This window comes from Leptodactylus fuscus, chromosome 3, assembly GCF_031893055.1.
Source record: "Leptodactylus fuscus isolate aLepFus1 chromosome 3, aLepFus1.hap2, whole genome shotgun sequence".
In the NCBI taxonomy this organism is placed as follows: Eukaryota; Metazoa; Chordata; class Amphibia; order Anura; family Leptodactylidae; genus Leptodactylus; species Leptodactylus fuscus.
In genome coordinates, this window is record NC_134267.1 from 171,699,330 (window position 1) to 171,717,292 (window position 17,963).

Here is a 17,963-nt window from a genome sequence, read left to right on the forward strand (position 1 = left end):
TTCTATTAGCCCGATGAAGTAGAGCTGAATGTGTGTGCTAAGCACACACATTCAGCACTGCTTCATCACGCCAATACAATGCATTAGCCAGTGCTGATTGGCCAGAGTACGGAATTCGGCCAATCAGCGCTGGCCAATGCATTCTATTAGCCCGATGAAGTAGAGCTGAATGTGTGTGCTAAGCACACACATTCAGCACTGCTTCATCACGCCAATACAATGCATTAGCCAGTGCTGATTGGCCAGAGTACGGAATTCGGCCAATCAGCGCTGGCTCTGCTGGAGGAGGCGGAGTCTAAGATCGCTCCACACCAGTCTCCATTCAGGTCCGACCTTAGACTCCGCCTCCTCCAGCAGAGCCAGCGCTGATTGGCCGAATTCCGTACTCTGGCCAATCAGCACTGGCTAATGCATTGTATTGGCGTGATGAAGCAGTGCTGAATGTGTGTGCTTAGCACACACATTCAGCTCTACTTCATCGGGCTAATAGAATGCATTGGCCAGCGCTGATTGGCCAGAGTACGGAATTCGGCCAATCAGCGCTGGCTCTGCTGGAGGAGGCGGAGTCTAAGATCGCTCCACACCAGTCTCCATTCAGGTCCGACCTTAGACTCCGCCTCCTCCAGCAGAGCCAGCGCTGATTGGCCAGAGTACGGAATTCGGCCAATCAGCACTGGCTAATGCATTGTATTGGCGTGATGAAGCAGTGCTGAATGTGTGTGCTTAGCACACACATTCAGCTCTACTTCATCGGGCTAATAGAATGCATTGGCCAGCGCTGATTGGCCGAATTCCGTACTCTGGCCAATCAGCACTGGCTAATGCATTGTATTGGCGTGATGAAGCAGTGCTGAATGTGTGTGCTTAGCACACACATTCAGCTCTACTTCATCGGGCTAATAGAATGCATTGGCCAGCGCTGATTGGCCGAATTCCGTACTCTGGCCAATCAGCACTGGCTAATGCATTGTATTGGCGTGATGAAGCAGTGCTGAATGAGTGTGCTTAGCACACACATTCAGCTCTACTTCATCGGGCTAATAGAATGCATTGGCCAATCAGCGCTGGCCAATGCATTCTATTAGCGTGAACTGAGTTTGCACAGGGGTTCTAGTGCACCCTCGGCTCTGCTACATCAGATTGCTACATCTGATGTAGCAGTGCCGAGTGTGCATCAGATGTGTAGTTGAGCAAAACTGACTCAGCACTGCTAAGTCTCTGCATTCGCATAGGAATGCATTGGCCAGCCTTCGGCCAATCAGCGCTGGCTCTGCCGGAGGAGGCGGAGTCTAAGGTCGGACCTGAATGGAGACTGGTGTGGAGCGATCTTAGACTCCGCCTCCTCCAGCAGAGCCAGCGCTGATTGGTCGAGTTCCGTACTCTGGCCAATCAGCGCTGGCCAATGCATTCTATTAGCCCGATGAAGTAGAGCTGAATGTGTGTGCTTAGCACACACATTCAGCTCTACTTCATCAGGCTAATAGAATACATTGGCCAATCAGCGCTGGCCAATGCATTCTATTAGCTTGATGAAGCAGAGTGTGCACAAGGGTTCAAGCGCACCCTCGGCTCTGATGTAGCAGAGCTGAGGGTGCACAAGGGTTCAAGTGCACCCTCGGCTCTCCTACATCAGAGCCGAGGGTGCGCTTGAACCCTTGTGCAGCCTCGGCTCTGCTACATCAGAGCCGAGGGTGCGCTTGAACCCTTGTGCACACTCTGCTTCATCAAGCTAATAGAATGCATTGGCCAGCACTGATTGGCCAGAGTACGGAATTCGGCCAATCAGCGCTGGCCAATGCATCCCTATGGGAAAAAGTTTATCTCAGAAAAATCACAATTACACACCCGATAGAGCCCCAAAAAGTTATTTTTAATAACATTCCCCCCTAAATAAAGGTTATCCCTAGCTATCCCTGCCTGTACAGCTATCCCTGTCTCATAGTCACAAAGTTCACATTCTCATATGACCCGGATTTGAAATCCACTATTCGTCTAAAATGGAGGTCGCCTGATTTCGGCAGCCAATGACTTTTTCCAATTTTTTTCAATGCCCCCGGTGTCGTAGTTCCTGTCCCACCTCCCCTGCGCTGTTATTGGTGCAAAAAAGGCGCCAGGGAAGGTGGGAGGGGAATCGAATTTTGGCGCACTTTACCACGCGGTGTTCGATTCGATTCGAACATAGCGAACACCCTGATATCCGATCGAACATGTGTTCGATAGAACACTGTTCGCTCATCTCTATTCATAATAACTACACAATAATGTAATAGCAGTAAACATATCTATTTTATTACAGATTCCCCCATGGTCCCCATTATAGTCTGTGACGTCCACGGGATTCCTAAGGTAACTGCTTTTTTACGCGGATTAGAAAACCCATGCAGATATGTGAACTAAGCCTAGGTTGGGAAATTGCATAAGTTTTAATCATGCAATGAGTTGGCTTTCTTTACTGTAACCATAAAATCCCTTTAAGCTTTAACCCCTTCCCGCCGATGGCACTTTTTGACTTCCTGACCAAGCTCGATTTTTTCAAAACTGACATGTGTCACTTTATGTGGCAATAACTTTGGAACGCTTTAACTTACCAAAGTGATTTTAAGATTGTTTTTTCGTAACACATTGTACTTCATGTTAGTGCTAAATTTTGGTTGATATGTTTTGTGTTTAATTATGAAAAAATTGGAAATTTGGTGGAAATTTTGAAAAATATGCATTTTATAAAGTTTGAAATGATGTACATTACATACAGATAGTCAGACCGCCAAAATTATATCATAAATTTCATGTCCCAGATCTCTGCTTTATGTCAGCATCAAACTTTAGGCGCCCTTTTAATTTTTACAGACATTATAAGATTTACAAGTGAAACAACAATATTCAAAATTTTCAAGAAATTTCCAAAACCCATTTTTTAAAGGGCCTAATCCAGTTATGAAGGCGTTTTGAAAGACCCTTGTATTAAAGCCCACCATAAATCACCCCATTTTCAAAACTGCACCCCTTAAATAAGCCAAAACAACATATACCTAGTAGTTTAACCCTATAAGTGCTTAACAGGAATTAATACAAAATGGAGGTGAAATTTTCAAATTTGAATTTATTTTACTAATATTTTCGTTTAGCCCTAGAATTTGCACATTCACAAGGGGTTAAAGGAGAAAACGCATCCCACAATTTGTTAGGCAAGTTCTCCCGACTACCATAGTACCCCACTTGTGGGTGTAAACTAATATATGGACGCACAGTGAGACGCAGAAGGGAAGGCGCGCCACAGAGCTTTTAGAGGGCAGATCTGGCTGCGATCAGTTTCAGGAGCCATGTTGCATTTACAAAGCCCTTGAGGTGTCAAAACAGTGGAAACCTCTAGAAAGTGACCCCATTTTGAAAACTGCACCCCTCAAAGAATTTATCAAGTGATGTAGTGAGCATTAGTAACCCCGAAGTGAATGTGTAAGCTGTGTGGAGTAAATTGGGCACACCAAATCCTATTTTATTTTCCCACTAGCTCCTATGACACGGATGGGGAAGAGGGGCATTCTGGGGGACCAGCGCTGGTGTATTATCCCTCATAAGCTCTAAATATGGGGTGTCCCCTGAAAACGCTCGCACCGCTTACACATTTCCTTCTAGTCGCAGCCACTTATGTCCTAATGATTTGGCGACTTTTGGAGTTTTTGTCTTCACATTGTACAAGCTAGATTTTTATTTTTATCTTCTGGCAATGTGGCCATATGAGGGCTTGGTGTTTGCGGTATTAGATGAGCTTCTCAATGCCACCATTTTGGGCCCTGTAACTTATTGACTACATTTTATTAACTCTTTCTGGGTGGGATGTAAAAGGAAACATCAATTCTGGCATTGCTTTTTAGCATTTATTTTTTTTCCTGTGCAGCGTACAGCATAAGTAACATGTTACCTTTATTCTGCGGGTCGGTACGGTTACGGCGATATCTCATTTATATTATTTAATAATGCGTTGCTATTTGTGCAGAATAAAATTCAATTTAGGGAAAAAAATCATTATTTTTGCATCGCCATCTTCTGAAAGGCATAACATTTTTATTTTTTGCTAGACAGAGCTGGTTGAGGGCTTATTTTTTGCGGGAACACCTCTTCTTTTTATTGGTACCATTTTGGTTTTCATCTGACCATTTGATTACTTTTTATTGAACATTTTGTAAGGGAAAGGTGGTGAATAATCATTATTTTGTGCGCTTTTCTACGGGGTTTTTTTACGCCGTTCGCTGTTCGGGTTAAATAATGTTTTAATTTTATTGTTCAGGTTATTACGGACGCGGCGATACCAAATATGTAATTTTTTTTCTATTTTTCTTTATTTTACATAATAAAACATTTTATATGGGGAAATGGGATTTTTGGGGCTTTATTTATTTATATTTTATTTTAAACTTATTTAAACTTTTTTATTTTTACTTTTTTCTAACTTTTTTTTTCTGTCCCCATGGGGGATTGAAGCAGTGATCGGCTGATCACCGCTTCACTACATATACACTGCAATACACGTGTTACACGTGTATTGCATTGTATAGGAAGCTATCAGCCTGTGTAGACGCACAGGCTGACAGCTTCATTTACGGCAGGATCAGCCAGGTGCGAGGACGGGGTAAGTGATGGGGCAGACCCGGGGTCACTGATCAGACCCCGGGCTGCCCCCTACGAACACCGGCACCCCCCAAAACCGGCGCGGGGGGTGCCGATCGGTAACATTTTGTAACGGAACCCCGGAGGTGCCGGTGGTCATATTGATCGCCGGCATCTCAGGGGTTAACACCCGCGATCGGACCCGGTTCCGACCGCGAGTGTTACAGGGCATTGTCAGCCGTGTATTGCGGCTGACACCCGCTGTGCATGGTGCGCACACAGTTTCTGTGTGCGCTCCATGCATCCGCCGTAATAGTACTGCGGTTTGCGGGAAGCCCTTCCCTGCAGCGCCGTACTATTACGGCGAATGTCGGGAAGGGGTTAATGTGCACTTCATTTTGATTTGCCCTCAAATGCTGAACTAAGGCCCAGTTCACATCTGCATTCAGTATTCGAATCCTGCGGAGAGGAAGGTACTTCATGAACTACTTTCCTCTCCGCATGACTCGTGCGGACACCGCGTGGAAAGCACATGGACCCCATTATAGTCTATGGGGTTCGTGTGCTTTCATTGCTTACCACTTTTTAATGCATTTGGTACTCCGTTCAGGGGGGTGTCCAAGCGAACTTCCCGAATGGAATACCGAACGCAGATGTGATACGCGCGTAATACATTGAAAGCATAGGGAAAAAAGCCTCCCATTGATTTCAATGGGGAGCGCACGTATGCCGGCTCCCATTCAAGTCAATGGGAGCTGCTTTTTACGCGAGTTGAGTTTTTACGGGAGCTGAGTTTTACGATCAGAATGAGCGCAGCGTTACATCGTGTGAAGGCTCCCTTACACTCCTCTTGCTTCCTGCACTGTTCAGTGGACTAGTAAAAGCCATACACGTGAAGCAGAGATGAAGACGAATTTTCTGCTTCATGATGAGTGTGAGCTGTGGATGGGAGACGTAGCAAATACTTCCCTGTCCTTTCTCCATAGACTTCCATGGGCAACTGTAATGTGATCTCTCACTAAAGTTTTAAATTTGCTTCAATACTTACTTCAATAGTATGGATTTTCTCAGTGAACTGAGAATGAGTCATAGATGTGAGAAACGAGGGAGAAGAAGAAGAAGAGTATAATAAGTGAAGAGACTGCCATTTTTCTGTAACAATGTATTGAACTTTTTACTTTCAGGCTCCATATCTCACCATCCACTGCAGCTTTAAATGTGAGGCCACCATTATTTTATAGACAACTTGCAACTATGCAAATTCTTGCCATGTAACTGCATTGTTACTGTTTTGCTCCTAAAAATCTAAATTTTAATTATTTTATAAATTCACCTTTGGCTTTCAATACTGCCTGAATCTTTCTGGGCATGCTCTCGATCAGATTAAAGCATATAGAACACAGCTTGTTCTTCAACTCTACCCACAAGTGTTCGATTGGATTGAGGTCTGGGGACTGTGGGGGCCCACCCTGCACCTCTACTTCATTGTCATTGAACTATTTCTTCAATAATCTTGACATACTCTTCGGATTGTTGTCCTGCTGGAACACTATGTCATCTATTTCATACTCATAGTACTCAAGTGTACGAAGTAACTTGTTTTACAGGATACTCACAGATAGCTCAACATTGAGACTACCATCGATCCGGGTCAAATATCCAAACGCCTTTGGCTGTGAAACAACCCATCAGAGCTCAGTTTATTGACTTTCGTCTCTTTGCTCCAGATCACCCGTTTCCAAACTTCTATTATCTATTTTTCATAATTTTTTGCAAACTCGAGCCAACGCTTCATATGACAATATTGAAGTCAAGGTGTCTTCATCTTTTTCTATCCTTGTGTAAAGCACATCTAAGCGACATCTGTGATCTCACTATCACAAATCATACAAGCCACCTCCACTGCCACATTTGTCGCACCAGACCTTATGATGCACCGTCTTGTTGACTCCAATAATCTGCCCTGGGTGTCCTAATGGATAGACAGACTTTATGTCAGATTCTTCCAGCTGTCACGGCACTACATGATGCAGTTTGGCAATTTTCTTGGCCGAGAAATCGCTATCCATGAGCTGGATGATGCTGTTTTTCTTTTTCGAGAAATCTTCTTTATGGCTGATCCTCAATTTGAACCTGTGACCTTTCACTTGGGAATCAACCTAGTAACTCACTGAGCTATTAGGGAATGTGAGAAAAAGTTGTATTTTGTAGTATACAAGAAGAAAAAGATTTTTCCACCACCAGGAGCAAAACCGTAACAATGCAGTTATATGACAAGAATCTGCATAACTAATGATATGTTAAAAAGTTACAAGTCACATTTATGTATGCGATAGCCAAGATGATTGTCTATAAAATGATAGTAGTCTCCTGTCCAAAGTTGTATTGGATGGTGAGATATGGAGCCTGAAAGTCAAAAGTTCAAAACATTGTTACCCTTTTGCTTGTCAGAGTAAGATAGAATACTAATTTTATTATATTTATTATACTAATTTGCTTATAATTGGAGGTTTACTTTACTTTACTTGCTTGTCAGCAAGTAGACAAAGTCAGCAGCAGATTCCCTGAATTGTTACATCTGGTTAGTCAAGATTTTTCTGGTCGATCAATGGCTACCTAGTCTAACTTGGTACAGATGGGAGAAGTTGGTCCAAAAAGTAAATAGCCTGAAAGTCAAGTTTGATTGCAAATTGAGTAAGATCTGTAACAATTTACCAGGTTTTATTTTGAGCCTAATCGATGTCCTAGTAATTTGTGTTATGAAGTCAGTTTTTGATGTCTGCAATATGAAGAATTTTTTATGGTCTTTATTACAGTCCTCGACCTCCTTAGGTCAACACAGAACTGTATGATAATCTAAAATGTTTTGAGATGACCCTCACAGATTGTGGTGGTTGTACTATAGGCCTTAAAATTTATTTCATACATCTGAAACAAGCCTATAAGAATTAGCAGACCCCATGTACAGAGCTTTGTTGGATTAGGCCTACTTCACACAGAGCAATTTTGTTTAATTTAGGAACCACAACTTGCTCAAAAACTGGGCCAACTTCCACGTGGTCACTATTTATGGAAACCAAATTCAGAAATGGTACCAAAACATGTAATTTCTTCCATTGTAGTGTTTCTCTGTGCAGGTTCTACTTCTGGTTTAGGCTTAAAAATACTGATGAAAAATAGCGGGTTGCCAGAGGTAGTACTGACAGCAGATTAGCTGTAGAAAATATATCAACAGTAGAAAATTGTACCCAAATTGGGTTCAACTCAAATATTCCAAGTTGTCGTGATTTTTTTATTTTTTTAAAAAAACTGAACAAATGGAGATAAGTCTCTGGTGAACTAAGATGATGTAATGACGCTCATGTCACCGTTGAGGGCCGATCACAGGACTCAGCAGTGACCGCAGGTGCATAACATCACAGGAGAGCACCAGATGATACAGAGACCCATAAGAGGTAACGGAAGGTGAGTATGAATGTTTTTTTTTTAATTTTGTCACCTCCCGTGGGCCTCCACCTAAGCCTGAAGAGACCCCAGAGTATAATAATGTCACTTTCACTTTAACATAACTTTGTCTATGTTTGCCTTAGATAGCTAGAAATTGGATAGATACGTTTCTAGAAACCCTGAGGTGTTATACACCATGATTTAAGCCATTTAAAGTGTGGTACATACCAAACTTGTATGACCCGAAAAAAATCTTAGATCTGAGCCTGTAAAGGTTGTTTTTGCAATGTCTGATACCCAAGTGTTTTAAGACCATTGTAATTCAATGGGGATTATTTATCATCTGCCACTTTTTTATCATCTGCCCCTCTATTTTTCACTGGTGCATTTTTTTTAATACTAGTTTTACTGTAGTGCCTATTTATGATGTAGTAGCACCGGCTTGTTAAATGTTGTGCACGTGTTAGTATGGATGCGCCTTTATAAGCTATGTGCTCTTTACCCCTTTTTGTTCTTCAGAAAGGCACAATTGCCCATTTTAAATGCAGGCTGACCTCACAGCCTGTGTTATGCTGCCCATTGTATTGGAGTGCAATTGCACCTTCGTTTGCCCTTTTTAACCCCTTCATGCTGGTGACATTATTCAATTTTTGTTTTTGACTCCCCATCTTCCAAAACCCATAACTTTTTTATATTTCCACTCTCAGATCCATGTGTTTTTCATATTGATAGCATTTTTCATTTTGTACAAAGTACTGGGAAGCGGAAAAAAAAAAATTCAGAGTGCGGTGGATTTGAAGAAAAAATGCATTTGTGTGACTTCCTTACTTGGTTTGTTTTTGTGGGTTCACTCTGTAGCCAAAATGACATGTCACCTGTATTCCATGTTTCGATACAATTCTGGGGATACCATATTTATATGGTTTTATTTATCCCTTTAACAGAAATCTAAAACTTTGCAAAAAAAAAAAAAATTTTTCAATTAAATGTCTCCGTTTTTACATTTCTGTGTACGGTGATGCATAGGGTATCTTTTTTTCCAGGGTCAGGTGTACTTTTTAGTTATATCATTTTGTGGAATGTCTATTGCTTTGATCATTTTTTATTCAAATTTTTATCAGAAGGCAGTTTGGCACTTTTGATTGTTTTTTTGACTACGGCGTTTGTTTTCAAACCAGGAGTTTTTGGACACAGGGATATCTAATGTTTATGTGTTTCACAGTAATATTTTACTTTTATATGTATTCTGGGTAAAGGGGGGGTGATTTGAAATTTTAATTTTTTTATTTATTTTTTTAAACTTTATTTTATTGTGTTTTTTACTAGTAACCTGCAATCATTAGATTCGCAATGTTACTATTGAAGCTGGTAATAGACCAGCTGCAATAGCAATATTGCTATGACAAGCCTGAGAGCCTTCAGTAGGCTCCCGGCTACTAGAAGAACAGGTCAGCTCCTACGATCTTGTCATGCAGGAGCCAGCCTGCAACAGTAAAGGTAAGAAGCCAGTGGGAGGCTATTTTTTTACTTTGGGAGGGGGATGCTGCCATGCAAAGTCCGCAATCAGAGTCAACCAGGGCATCAGCTCAGGGTCCATGCTGTAGAATACAGCGGAGACCCAGTTGCTATGGCAACTGCACTGCAGAAGAGCAGACTCTATCTTTAAAGACCCAGCTTCCGCAGTACTATTACAGCCGGATGTTGGGAAGGGGTTAAAAAGGCAGAAGTCACAAATACAGCGTGAAAAGGAGCTATATTTAAGCCACACCCCCTTTTCTAAAGAAAAAAAAAACTAAAGTTTTTTTTTAAAAAAAAGTGAAAGTGCTTCATGAAGCATAGGTCAGAAAAAGACCACAAAAAGGCACAATTTACACTATAAAGTGGCAAGCAGCTTATTAAATGTGTCCCAATGTGTCTATTCACAGACCAATTTTCACGGCTGCCAAAAAAATTGACACGCATATACTGTATAGAGCCATGTAAATAAATCCATTTACATATATGGGTTCTATAATGGCCATGTGATGGCAACATCAAACAGACACTGCATGACCATTATTTATGGCTTATGAATAAGTCCCACCTGGGACTGATTCTCATGGAGGAACACAGACATTTTTCACAGCGGTTCACGCAGCGGTTGCAGTGGATACGGCCCATGGGGCCTTAGCCTTAGGCCAGGGCCCCACAGGCCGGAAAAATCACAGCATTATATAGTAACTGCAAAGTGGATGGGATTCATGTGAATCCCATGCCCACTTTGTGGTAAAAACAACAGCATGGACACACTGCGATTTTCAAAACCGGTGTGGTTTTGAAAATCACAGAATGTCAATCAAATCTACGGAAATGCTGGCGGCTTCCCTTTAGATATAATAGTAGCAGAACATCCATGGAGGAAAACTCTGTGAACTTTCTCTTTCAAGTGCTGCGGGAAGATCTGGGATGCATTCCCGCTATATATATATATTTATCAAGAAAGCAAAACCTCTAGTCTGAACACATCTTTTACCTTCACTGCAATGGGAAGTAGGAAGAGTGAAAACTCAAATGCTATAATTGTAAGGTTATAAAGAGTTAAAAACAGAACTTGAAATAAACATATGGATGTGTGACACAGCAGATGTGAAGGCCGGCTATTAACTCCTCTACTCCCAGAAGACTTTGCCATTTACCAGTAAAATCCCTTTGCTAAACACACATATTCTGTCAGCTAACAGAGATTAAGCCTCATGTTACAAAAACGCTGCGTTTTACTGTCCCTGAAAAGTGAATGGGATTTTGGCTAATCCCATCCAAACATTGCAGATAGAAATCTGCAATGGAAATGCTGTGTTCTCAAGCTACATTTTTGGAAAATTGCAGCATATCCATTTTACCTGAAGAAATGCTGGCGCTTTCCGTATCGGTATAATAAGGGCAGGACGTCTGAAGAGGAAAACTATGCGAAAATGTAATGAAAAATGCTGCAAAAAAAATGCATTTTCTGCAGCGTTTTTTGCCTTAACCTCAATCTGAGATTCTAGTTTAATAAAATTATTGAATCTAACTTAATGATCATTGATAGTCATCAGTTATAATTCTGCATCTTGTCAAATATTGCTAAGACGTTATTTTTACACCACTCTTATCACATACAGGTATGTACAGTATATATACTGTATATAGCATGAATAATAGCCAATTGTACACTCTCTAGCACAAGAACCTCTGATGTAACTTATGCAAAAACTTTAAAGCAGCTAAAAATACACAGTCTTTACTAAGAAAATATTTTATTATAAAAACTTATTCTGACTTGGCCCAATAAGAAGTTACATTTCTCTTAAAACAGTCAGAACAGCTTCCAATATTTCTATTCATGCTCACCTCAACCAGTAACCATTGCAGATATAAGAAAATAAAGCAGGGATACTGCCAGGTCCCCTTGATGATATATATGATATATTCTAAGATACCTCTGCATGATATTATGACAAGAATTCAGACTTACCCTTCACATTTTGGCGATTTGGGTTCTTCCATATCAGTGTCATTATTCAAGATAGTCCTGAAGTGGAAGGGAAACATTCCTCCGATGATAAGTTCATGATTCTTAGATTCTACAAATCCATGGAGGTCAAATTTCCCTATTAGCCTGCACTCTTGACCGTACACCGAAAGTTGGTTCTCTAGAAATATTGCCAAAGCCACCAGTAGATGGAACATGTTGCGGTCTGTATAGTGAGAAAACTTGCTCTTCATGATGATGATGGAATTAACCAATATGTGACCGATATGAGAGGTTCTCAGTTTATGTCAGAGCTTTGCAATATGGACACCCTTACCGTTGTTGACCTATAAAGGTATAAGGTAACCCTGGGGAGAAGAAGAGCTGATGTTCCCTCACACAGAACATGGTACATTTGTCAGTCAGGAGAGAACAGCTGTCAGCAGGTAGTGATGCTGATTCCTGCCTGTTCATTATATTAAATAGACCTACAGGTATTCCTAGGGGAGCGCACGGCTTTCATGATTGGCGAGGAGCAGAAGCCATGAATGAACACTTTACCTGTACATTTGTCATCTCGGTTATTGCTAGGATTGCTTTTCATTTTAGCAAATACCTAGTTATAATGATAAAAGCAAATTGGGTAATTGGTTCACAAATGCATTGATTAATGTAATATTCATAGAGGTTCTAAAACCCTATTCGCACATCCATTTTGCTTTTAGGCTGTTTTAAAAAATCTGTCCTTACAGAAGTTAATGGGTCCATGTGCTATCCATGAAAAATACTGACAGAATACAGAGAAAAATGACTGATGTCTTGAATAAGCCATAAATGTGAGCTTCACATTCACTCCTCATGGGTGATGTCTGGAGGGAGTGGGGCTATTGAATGCACTTCTGGCCATACAACTGACCATTAGGACATTTGGTTTTTTTTTAAAAAAGGGGTTGTCCAGCATGAAGATGATATTATAAATTTTAAAGACCCTCCTTGGCTTGAACTATGGGTGTTGAGTGAACTGCTGGATGTTCAGAGAATGATAACCATAGGTGAACATGCAGCATTAAGGGGGCGTTCACACTTGCACTCCAGCAAAACTGGACAGGGGGCGGCTTCCTGGCGCTCAGTTTTTAAACCCATTCATTTGGGTGTCCGTATGCAGCTTCTCCGTGGGGAAACTGTTTTTTTTTTTTTTTGGCCGGACACAAAGTCGGACATGCAAAACTTTGTGTTCGACCAAAAAAAAAAAAAAAAAAAACACCCTATTTTCCTGCAGAGAGGCTTCAGGCGAACACCAGCGGTTTGCTTTTAAAACCCATTCATATTAATGGGTTTTAAAAGTGACCACCGGGAAGTCGCACCCTGTCCAGTTTCACTGGGGCTTAGGATGGAAATCCAGCAGAATGACTCAGAGCGCAAAGGGGCGCAAGTGTAAATGCCCCCTAATTAACATTCTGTGAGTTCAAAATGCACAGTGCATGACACTGTCTTCTGTGGGGGCTTTCTGCAGAATGTATATGGGATTCCTTTAAAGGGGCTCTATCAGCAAAATCATGCTGATAGAGCCCCACATATGCGTGAATAGCCTTTAAAAAGGCTATTCAGGCACCGCAAATGTTATATTAAACTACCCCCCAGTTTTAAAATAATACCCTAAAAAAGAATGTGATCTACTTATGCATCGTGCACGCTGGGCGGGCATTCAGGGTGCGCCGTCTTCTTCATCCACGCCTCTTCTTCCTCCGATGTCCTCCGGTCCCGTCCTCCTCTGGTGCTCACAAACTGACACTGATAAAAAAAAATGGCCTGGGCGCCTGCGCAGTAGCCGTAGTAGAAGCCGCATGCTACTGCGCAAGCGCCCAGGCCATTTTTTTATATCAGTGTCAGTTAGCGAGCGCCGGAGGAGGACGGGACCCGAGGACATCGGAGGAAGAAGAGGCGTGGATGAAGAAGAAGACACACCCTGAATGCCCTCCCAGCGTGCACGATGCCTAAGTAGATCACATTCTTTTTTAGGGTTTTATTTTAAAATGGGGGGTAGTTTAATATAACATTTACGGTGCTTGAATAGCCTGATAGAGCCCCTTTAATTCCCATCCACTACACTGCAACTGAACTTTACAGCATGCTTGCTAGCTGTCGGTGAGCAGCAGCTAATTCTCAGCACGCAAAATATGTCCCTAATCTTTAGATTACATGCACACATAAGGCCGGGCCTCATGTGGCATAAACACTGCGGTTTAGCTGCAGTGGAAACGCTGCTGCAAAAGCTGCAGTGTTTTACAGTGCCTGCAAAGTGGATGGAATTCTAGCAAATTCCATTCACACATTACAGAAATATACGTGCTGTGGAAATGCTGTGATTTCCAAAACCATTGCATTTTTGCAACATGTCAGTTATACCTATGGAAACATCGACAGTTTCCCAATAGGTATAATTGAAGCAGAAAGACTGCAGAGGAAAACTCTGTGGACTTTCTATAAATAGTGTTGCCAGATAAAACGCAGTACGTTTTCCATATTTTATTTTCGCAGAGCTTTTTCGCTGCAGCCCACTACAAGGAGCTTTAGCCTAAAAAAGTATATTTTATGCACCACAATCTGCACCAAACCCACAATCAGATTTTATTTTGGATTTGTCATTGACTTTGTTGTTAATTTTATCCATCTCAAGCAAATATTCTTATATGGCAGCTATGTTGTGCATATATAGAAGAACATGTGCAGATTAGTAGAGTAAAAGCTTCTATGTGTAAGCACACGCAGAAACACAGCAGACTAGAGATACATCACATGCTACCTTCTTGCGGGCAGTGCGCGGCAAGCACACGGACCCCATTATAGTCTATGGGGTCCGTGTGCTTTTGCAGCACAGCGCTTGCAATTGTGTTTGTATTCCGTTCGGGGGGTCTCCATGCGGACTCTAACCAGACGGAATACAAAAGCAGATGTGAACAGGCCATTAGTCAGGCTGAGGCCCCACATTACTAAAACACAGTGTTTTTTGTTGCAGATTTTGGTGTGTTTTTCTTTTCCCTTCTGTTAAATCCACCCCTGTTTTTTGCTTCATAAAATGCAGCAAAATCTGCAACAAAAAATGCTGTGTTTCTGCAATGTGGGGCCTTAGCCTTAAAGGGGTTGTCTGACATAATATACAAATTAACCCCCACGCAGCGCCGCACCTCCCATGAGGCGACCTGAAGCGAGCAAGCTGTCCTGGACTGGCTTAGCACCGAGCGGAGGTTTGGGGAGGCCACTGGAGCAGTGCTGCTCCAGCAGCCTCCCCTCACGCTCAGGCAGAGAGCAGGTCATCTCCGTGCCTGCTCTCTGCCTGCGAACTGCGCTAAGCCCCGCCCCATTCGTTACGTCACGCCCCATTCGCTCGGCCACGCCCCTTCGCTCCGCCCCCTCCTCCAGTGTGGGGGGCGGCTTTCTGTAGTTCGCCTCGGGTGGCGAAAGGGGAAGGTACACCCCTGCCCCCACGTTGCGGAAATGCAAACTTTTTTGGTGCCGATTTTGTTGCAGTTTTTTGAGCCAAAGCAAGGAGTGGATTGAGCAGAAGATAGAAGTATAAGAACTTCCTATATATTGCTCATTCCTTTAGAAGCCATTCTTGGCTTTGGCTCCAAAAACCACAACAAAATCTGCAACAAAAAAGATGTGTTTACGCCAACATGGGGCCTTAGCCTAAGGCTAAGGCCACACATTGTAGAAACACAGCTTTTTTTTTTTTTTGCAGATTTCGCTGCAGTTTTTTGAGCCAAAGCCATGAGTGGATTGAGTAGAAAGGGGAAGTATAAGAACTTACTATATACTTTCCATTCCTTTTGTAGCCATTTTTTACTTTGGATCAAAAAAGCGCAACAAAATCTGCAAAAGAAAAAGCTGTTTCCGCAATGTGGGGCCTCAGCCTAAAGGGGTTTCTCACAAACATAAACATTTTTACGTTTGTTAACAATTAAAAGTTCAACATTTTCCCAATGTAAATAATGTAAAACTTTGCGGAATTTTAAAGATTTTCTCTAACAGACTGTCTTTTATCTTGATAGGTTGCCAAAAAGTAAATTATGACTAAGTTTCTGACAAGTTCCAGACCAAAGAAAGTTCCTGCACTCATGGCTGTATCCTTTCGGCAAATGATCAAGACAAAGATTGTCTACAAAGTTAAATACATTTATGTCTATGGGAAAACCTCTTTAATTCTAGATTTCTGTAGGCTAGTTCTGACACATAAGGCTCAGTATGTACATGTCATTGTTTTACATGTATGTACAGTATAAGCCCTATAACGTCGGAATACAACTTTGTTGGCACAATAATTGTAGCTATTTCTTAGAGTTGTCTCCCTCTGCGTTTGTAACTGTCATAGCAACATGAGTTATAGAGAAAAACTTCCTACAGTGTATGACTTGAGTCAGTGAGTGAATATGTCTTTTGTCCATTCCCTGCATGCATCACATTACAACCTGTCTCCTGAATTGCTTACTTTCAGCTCTACATAGACTTCATTGGTCATCATGTATTGATATAATCCATCCACTGCCTGGTGAAAGATTAGTTTTGGCCAAATTTCTTATGTACAGTATAAAGGCCACACCGCCACTTATCAAATGAAAGAGCTTCTTTCAATTTGTGCCTGAGGAGAGTTGTTGAGTAGGGGGGTAGTAATCCCTAAATGGCACATGCTGTGTGTTTACCCTTTCATAACCTATACTACCACTTATATTGTATGCCAAGTAAGGCCAGGGCCTTACAGGATATAAATGCTGTGGAAAAATAGTGGCGTTTTACAGTGAAGGCAAAGTGGATGGAATCCACGTCCGCGTCGATAATCTGCCTATATTCAGCAAATTGCTGCCGTTGGTGGTTTGCCTTCTCCAGCGTTTCGGCAGCTGTTAAGCTGGTTTGCCACTGAACTCATTTCTCGCACTGTGCCGTGATTGTTCCAACATCTTAGCAGCTCGCTGGGATGTCATATAATGAGCGTGTTGTTGGCGTTGATGATCCACCTGCTTCGGCGTTTAGGAAGCCGTTAAGCTGGTTTGCCACTGAACTCATTCCTTGCACTGTGCCCGTGATTGTTCTGGCATCTCAGCAGCTCACTGGGTCGCTATATAATGAGCGTTTTATTGGTGCCGATGATCCCCGTCAGCTCTGCTTGAGGAGAACTCTGTTGACTTCTGTCTACGTTCATAGCTGTTGTTTTAGAATTTTGCAACAAATTATATTTTATTTTTCCTGGCATATTTAAAAGTAGCAAACTGCCAATTTGGATTAAAGGTGTTTTCCCATCCAGTGTGTCAGCACTGCCTGGAGCAGATCAGATAATATGCAAACGTGTCTACAGAATCCCTGAGTGTTAGCTGTGTGTTTGCGCAGAGAGATAACAGACCTGGCTGAGAAAAGGCTTCTGCAAGAGCAGTGTAATATAGTATGTGAACATAAATTCATAACAAACATGAAACCATGTCATTTACCGGAATAAAAAGTAGCCTATGCTTTAATCGAGGTTACAATCTATCTATGTGCCGAATTTCATTTACATCCGTTCAGCCATTTTTGTGTGATTGAGTCACAAACATCCAAACACACAAACTTTTGTAGGATAAGATAGGATTAATATGGTGAGGGGAAAGGGGGTTGCCAAAATAGTTCATTATTTACAGAATGATTTATTCCAAAAAATCCATCCCCCTAATATGAGAATATAAGAAGAGCCAGGAGAATATCCTATTAATATTATAAAGGTGAAAGTTTGTGAGTTTGGATGTTTGTGGGTTTGTGTGTTTGGATGTTTGTTCCTCAATCACGCAAAACCCGCTCCACCGATTTGGCTGAAATTTTCGATTTGCGCAATAGGCTACTTTTCGTCACAATAGCGCACATACGTTTTTCCCAGGACCCCTACAAAACCCAAACTGACATCACTATCTCTGCAATCTCACACACTTTGGACCATAGCAAGCCACAAAATTCATATTACCCTCTACAGCAGAGGTCTGCAACCCCTGGCACACGTGCCAAGAGTGGCACTCCTGCCATATTTCACTGGCACACCAGCAGCACAGGACCTGCAAGAGTTAAATGAAGTCCAAGCGTCCCTTCAGTGCTCTGCTAGAGCTGAGACATAAGGACACTCCCCTTTGAGAGGGGTGCAGGAAACCCAGGGGGTGGAGCTTAATCGCTCAGGTCTGTGCCTGCTATAGTGGTCTGCATCCTGCAAAGATTCCCCGAAGAGGAGACGAAGCTGCTAGCAAACTGAAAGTAAGAAACACACAGGTACATAGGATTACTGTTCTCATTAATGTCTGGCATTTGGGGTTATTAGTTTAGTGTTAGTAACTCCATGTGCCTCACATTAATAGGAATAAACCCCATCATGTCCCTCATATTAACCCCGTGTGACTCATATAAAGGT

At 42.0% G+C, this 17,963-nt stretch overlaps 1 protein-coding gene across 1 annotated transcript in view; it reads right to left on the minus strand.

Annotated features, from left to right (window-relative positions):
* Positions 1–11,919, minus strand: part of LOC142196749 (vomeronasal type-2 receptor 1-like) — a 40,544-nt gene extending 28,625 nt beyond the window's left edge. The window contains exon 1 of the mRNA XM_075266724.1: positions 11,546–11,919. Coding sequence (XP_075122825.1) covers positions 11,546–11,796 — 251 coding nt within the window. The 5' untranslated portion in view covers positions 11,797–11,919. The remainder of the gene's footprint in view (positions 1–11,545) is intronic.
* Positions 11,920–17,963: the final 6,044 nt, after the last annotated feature.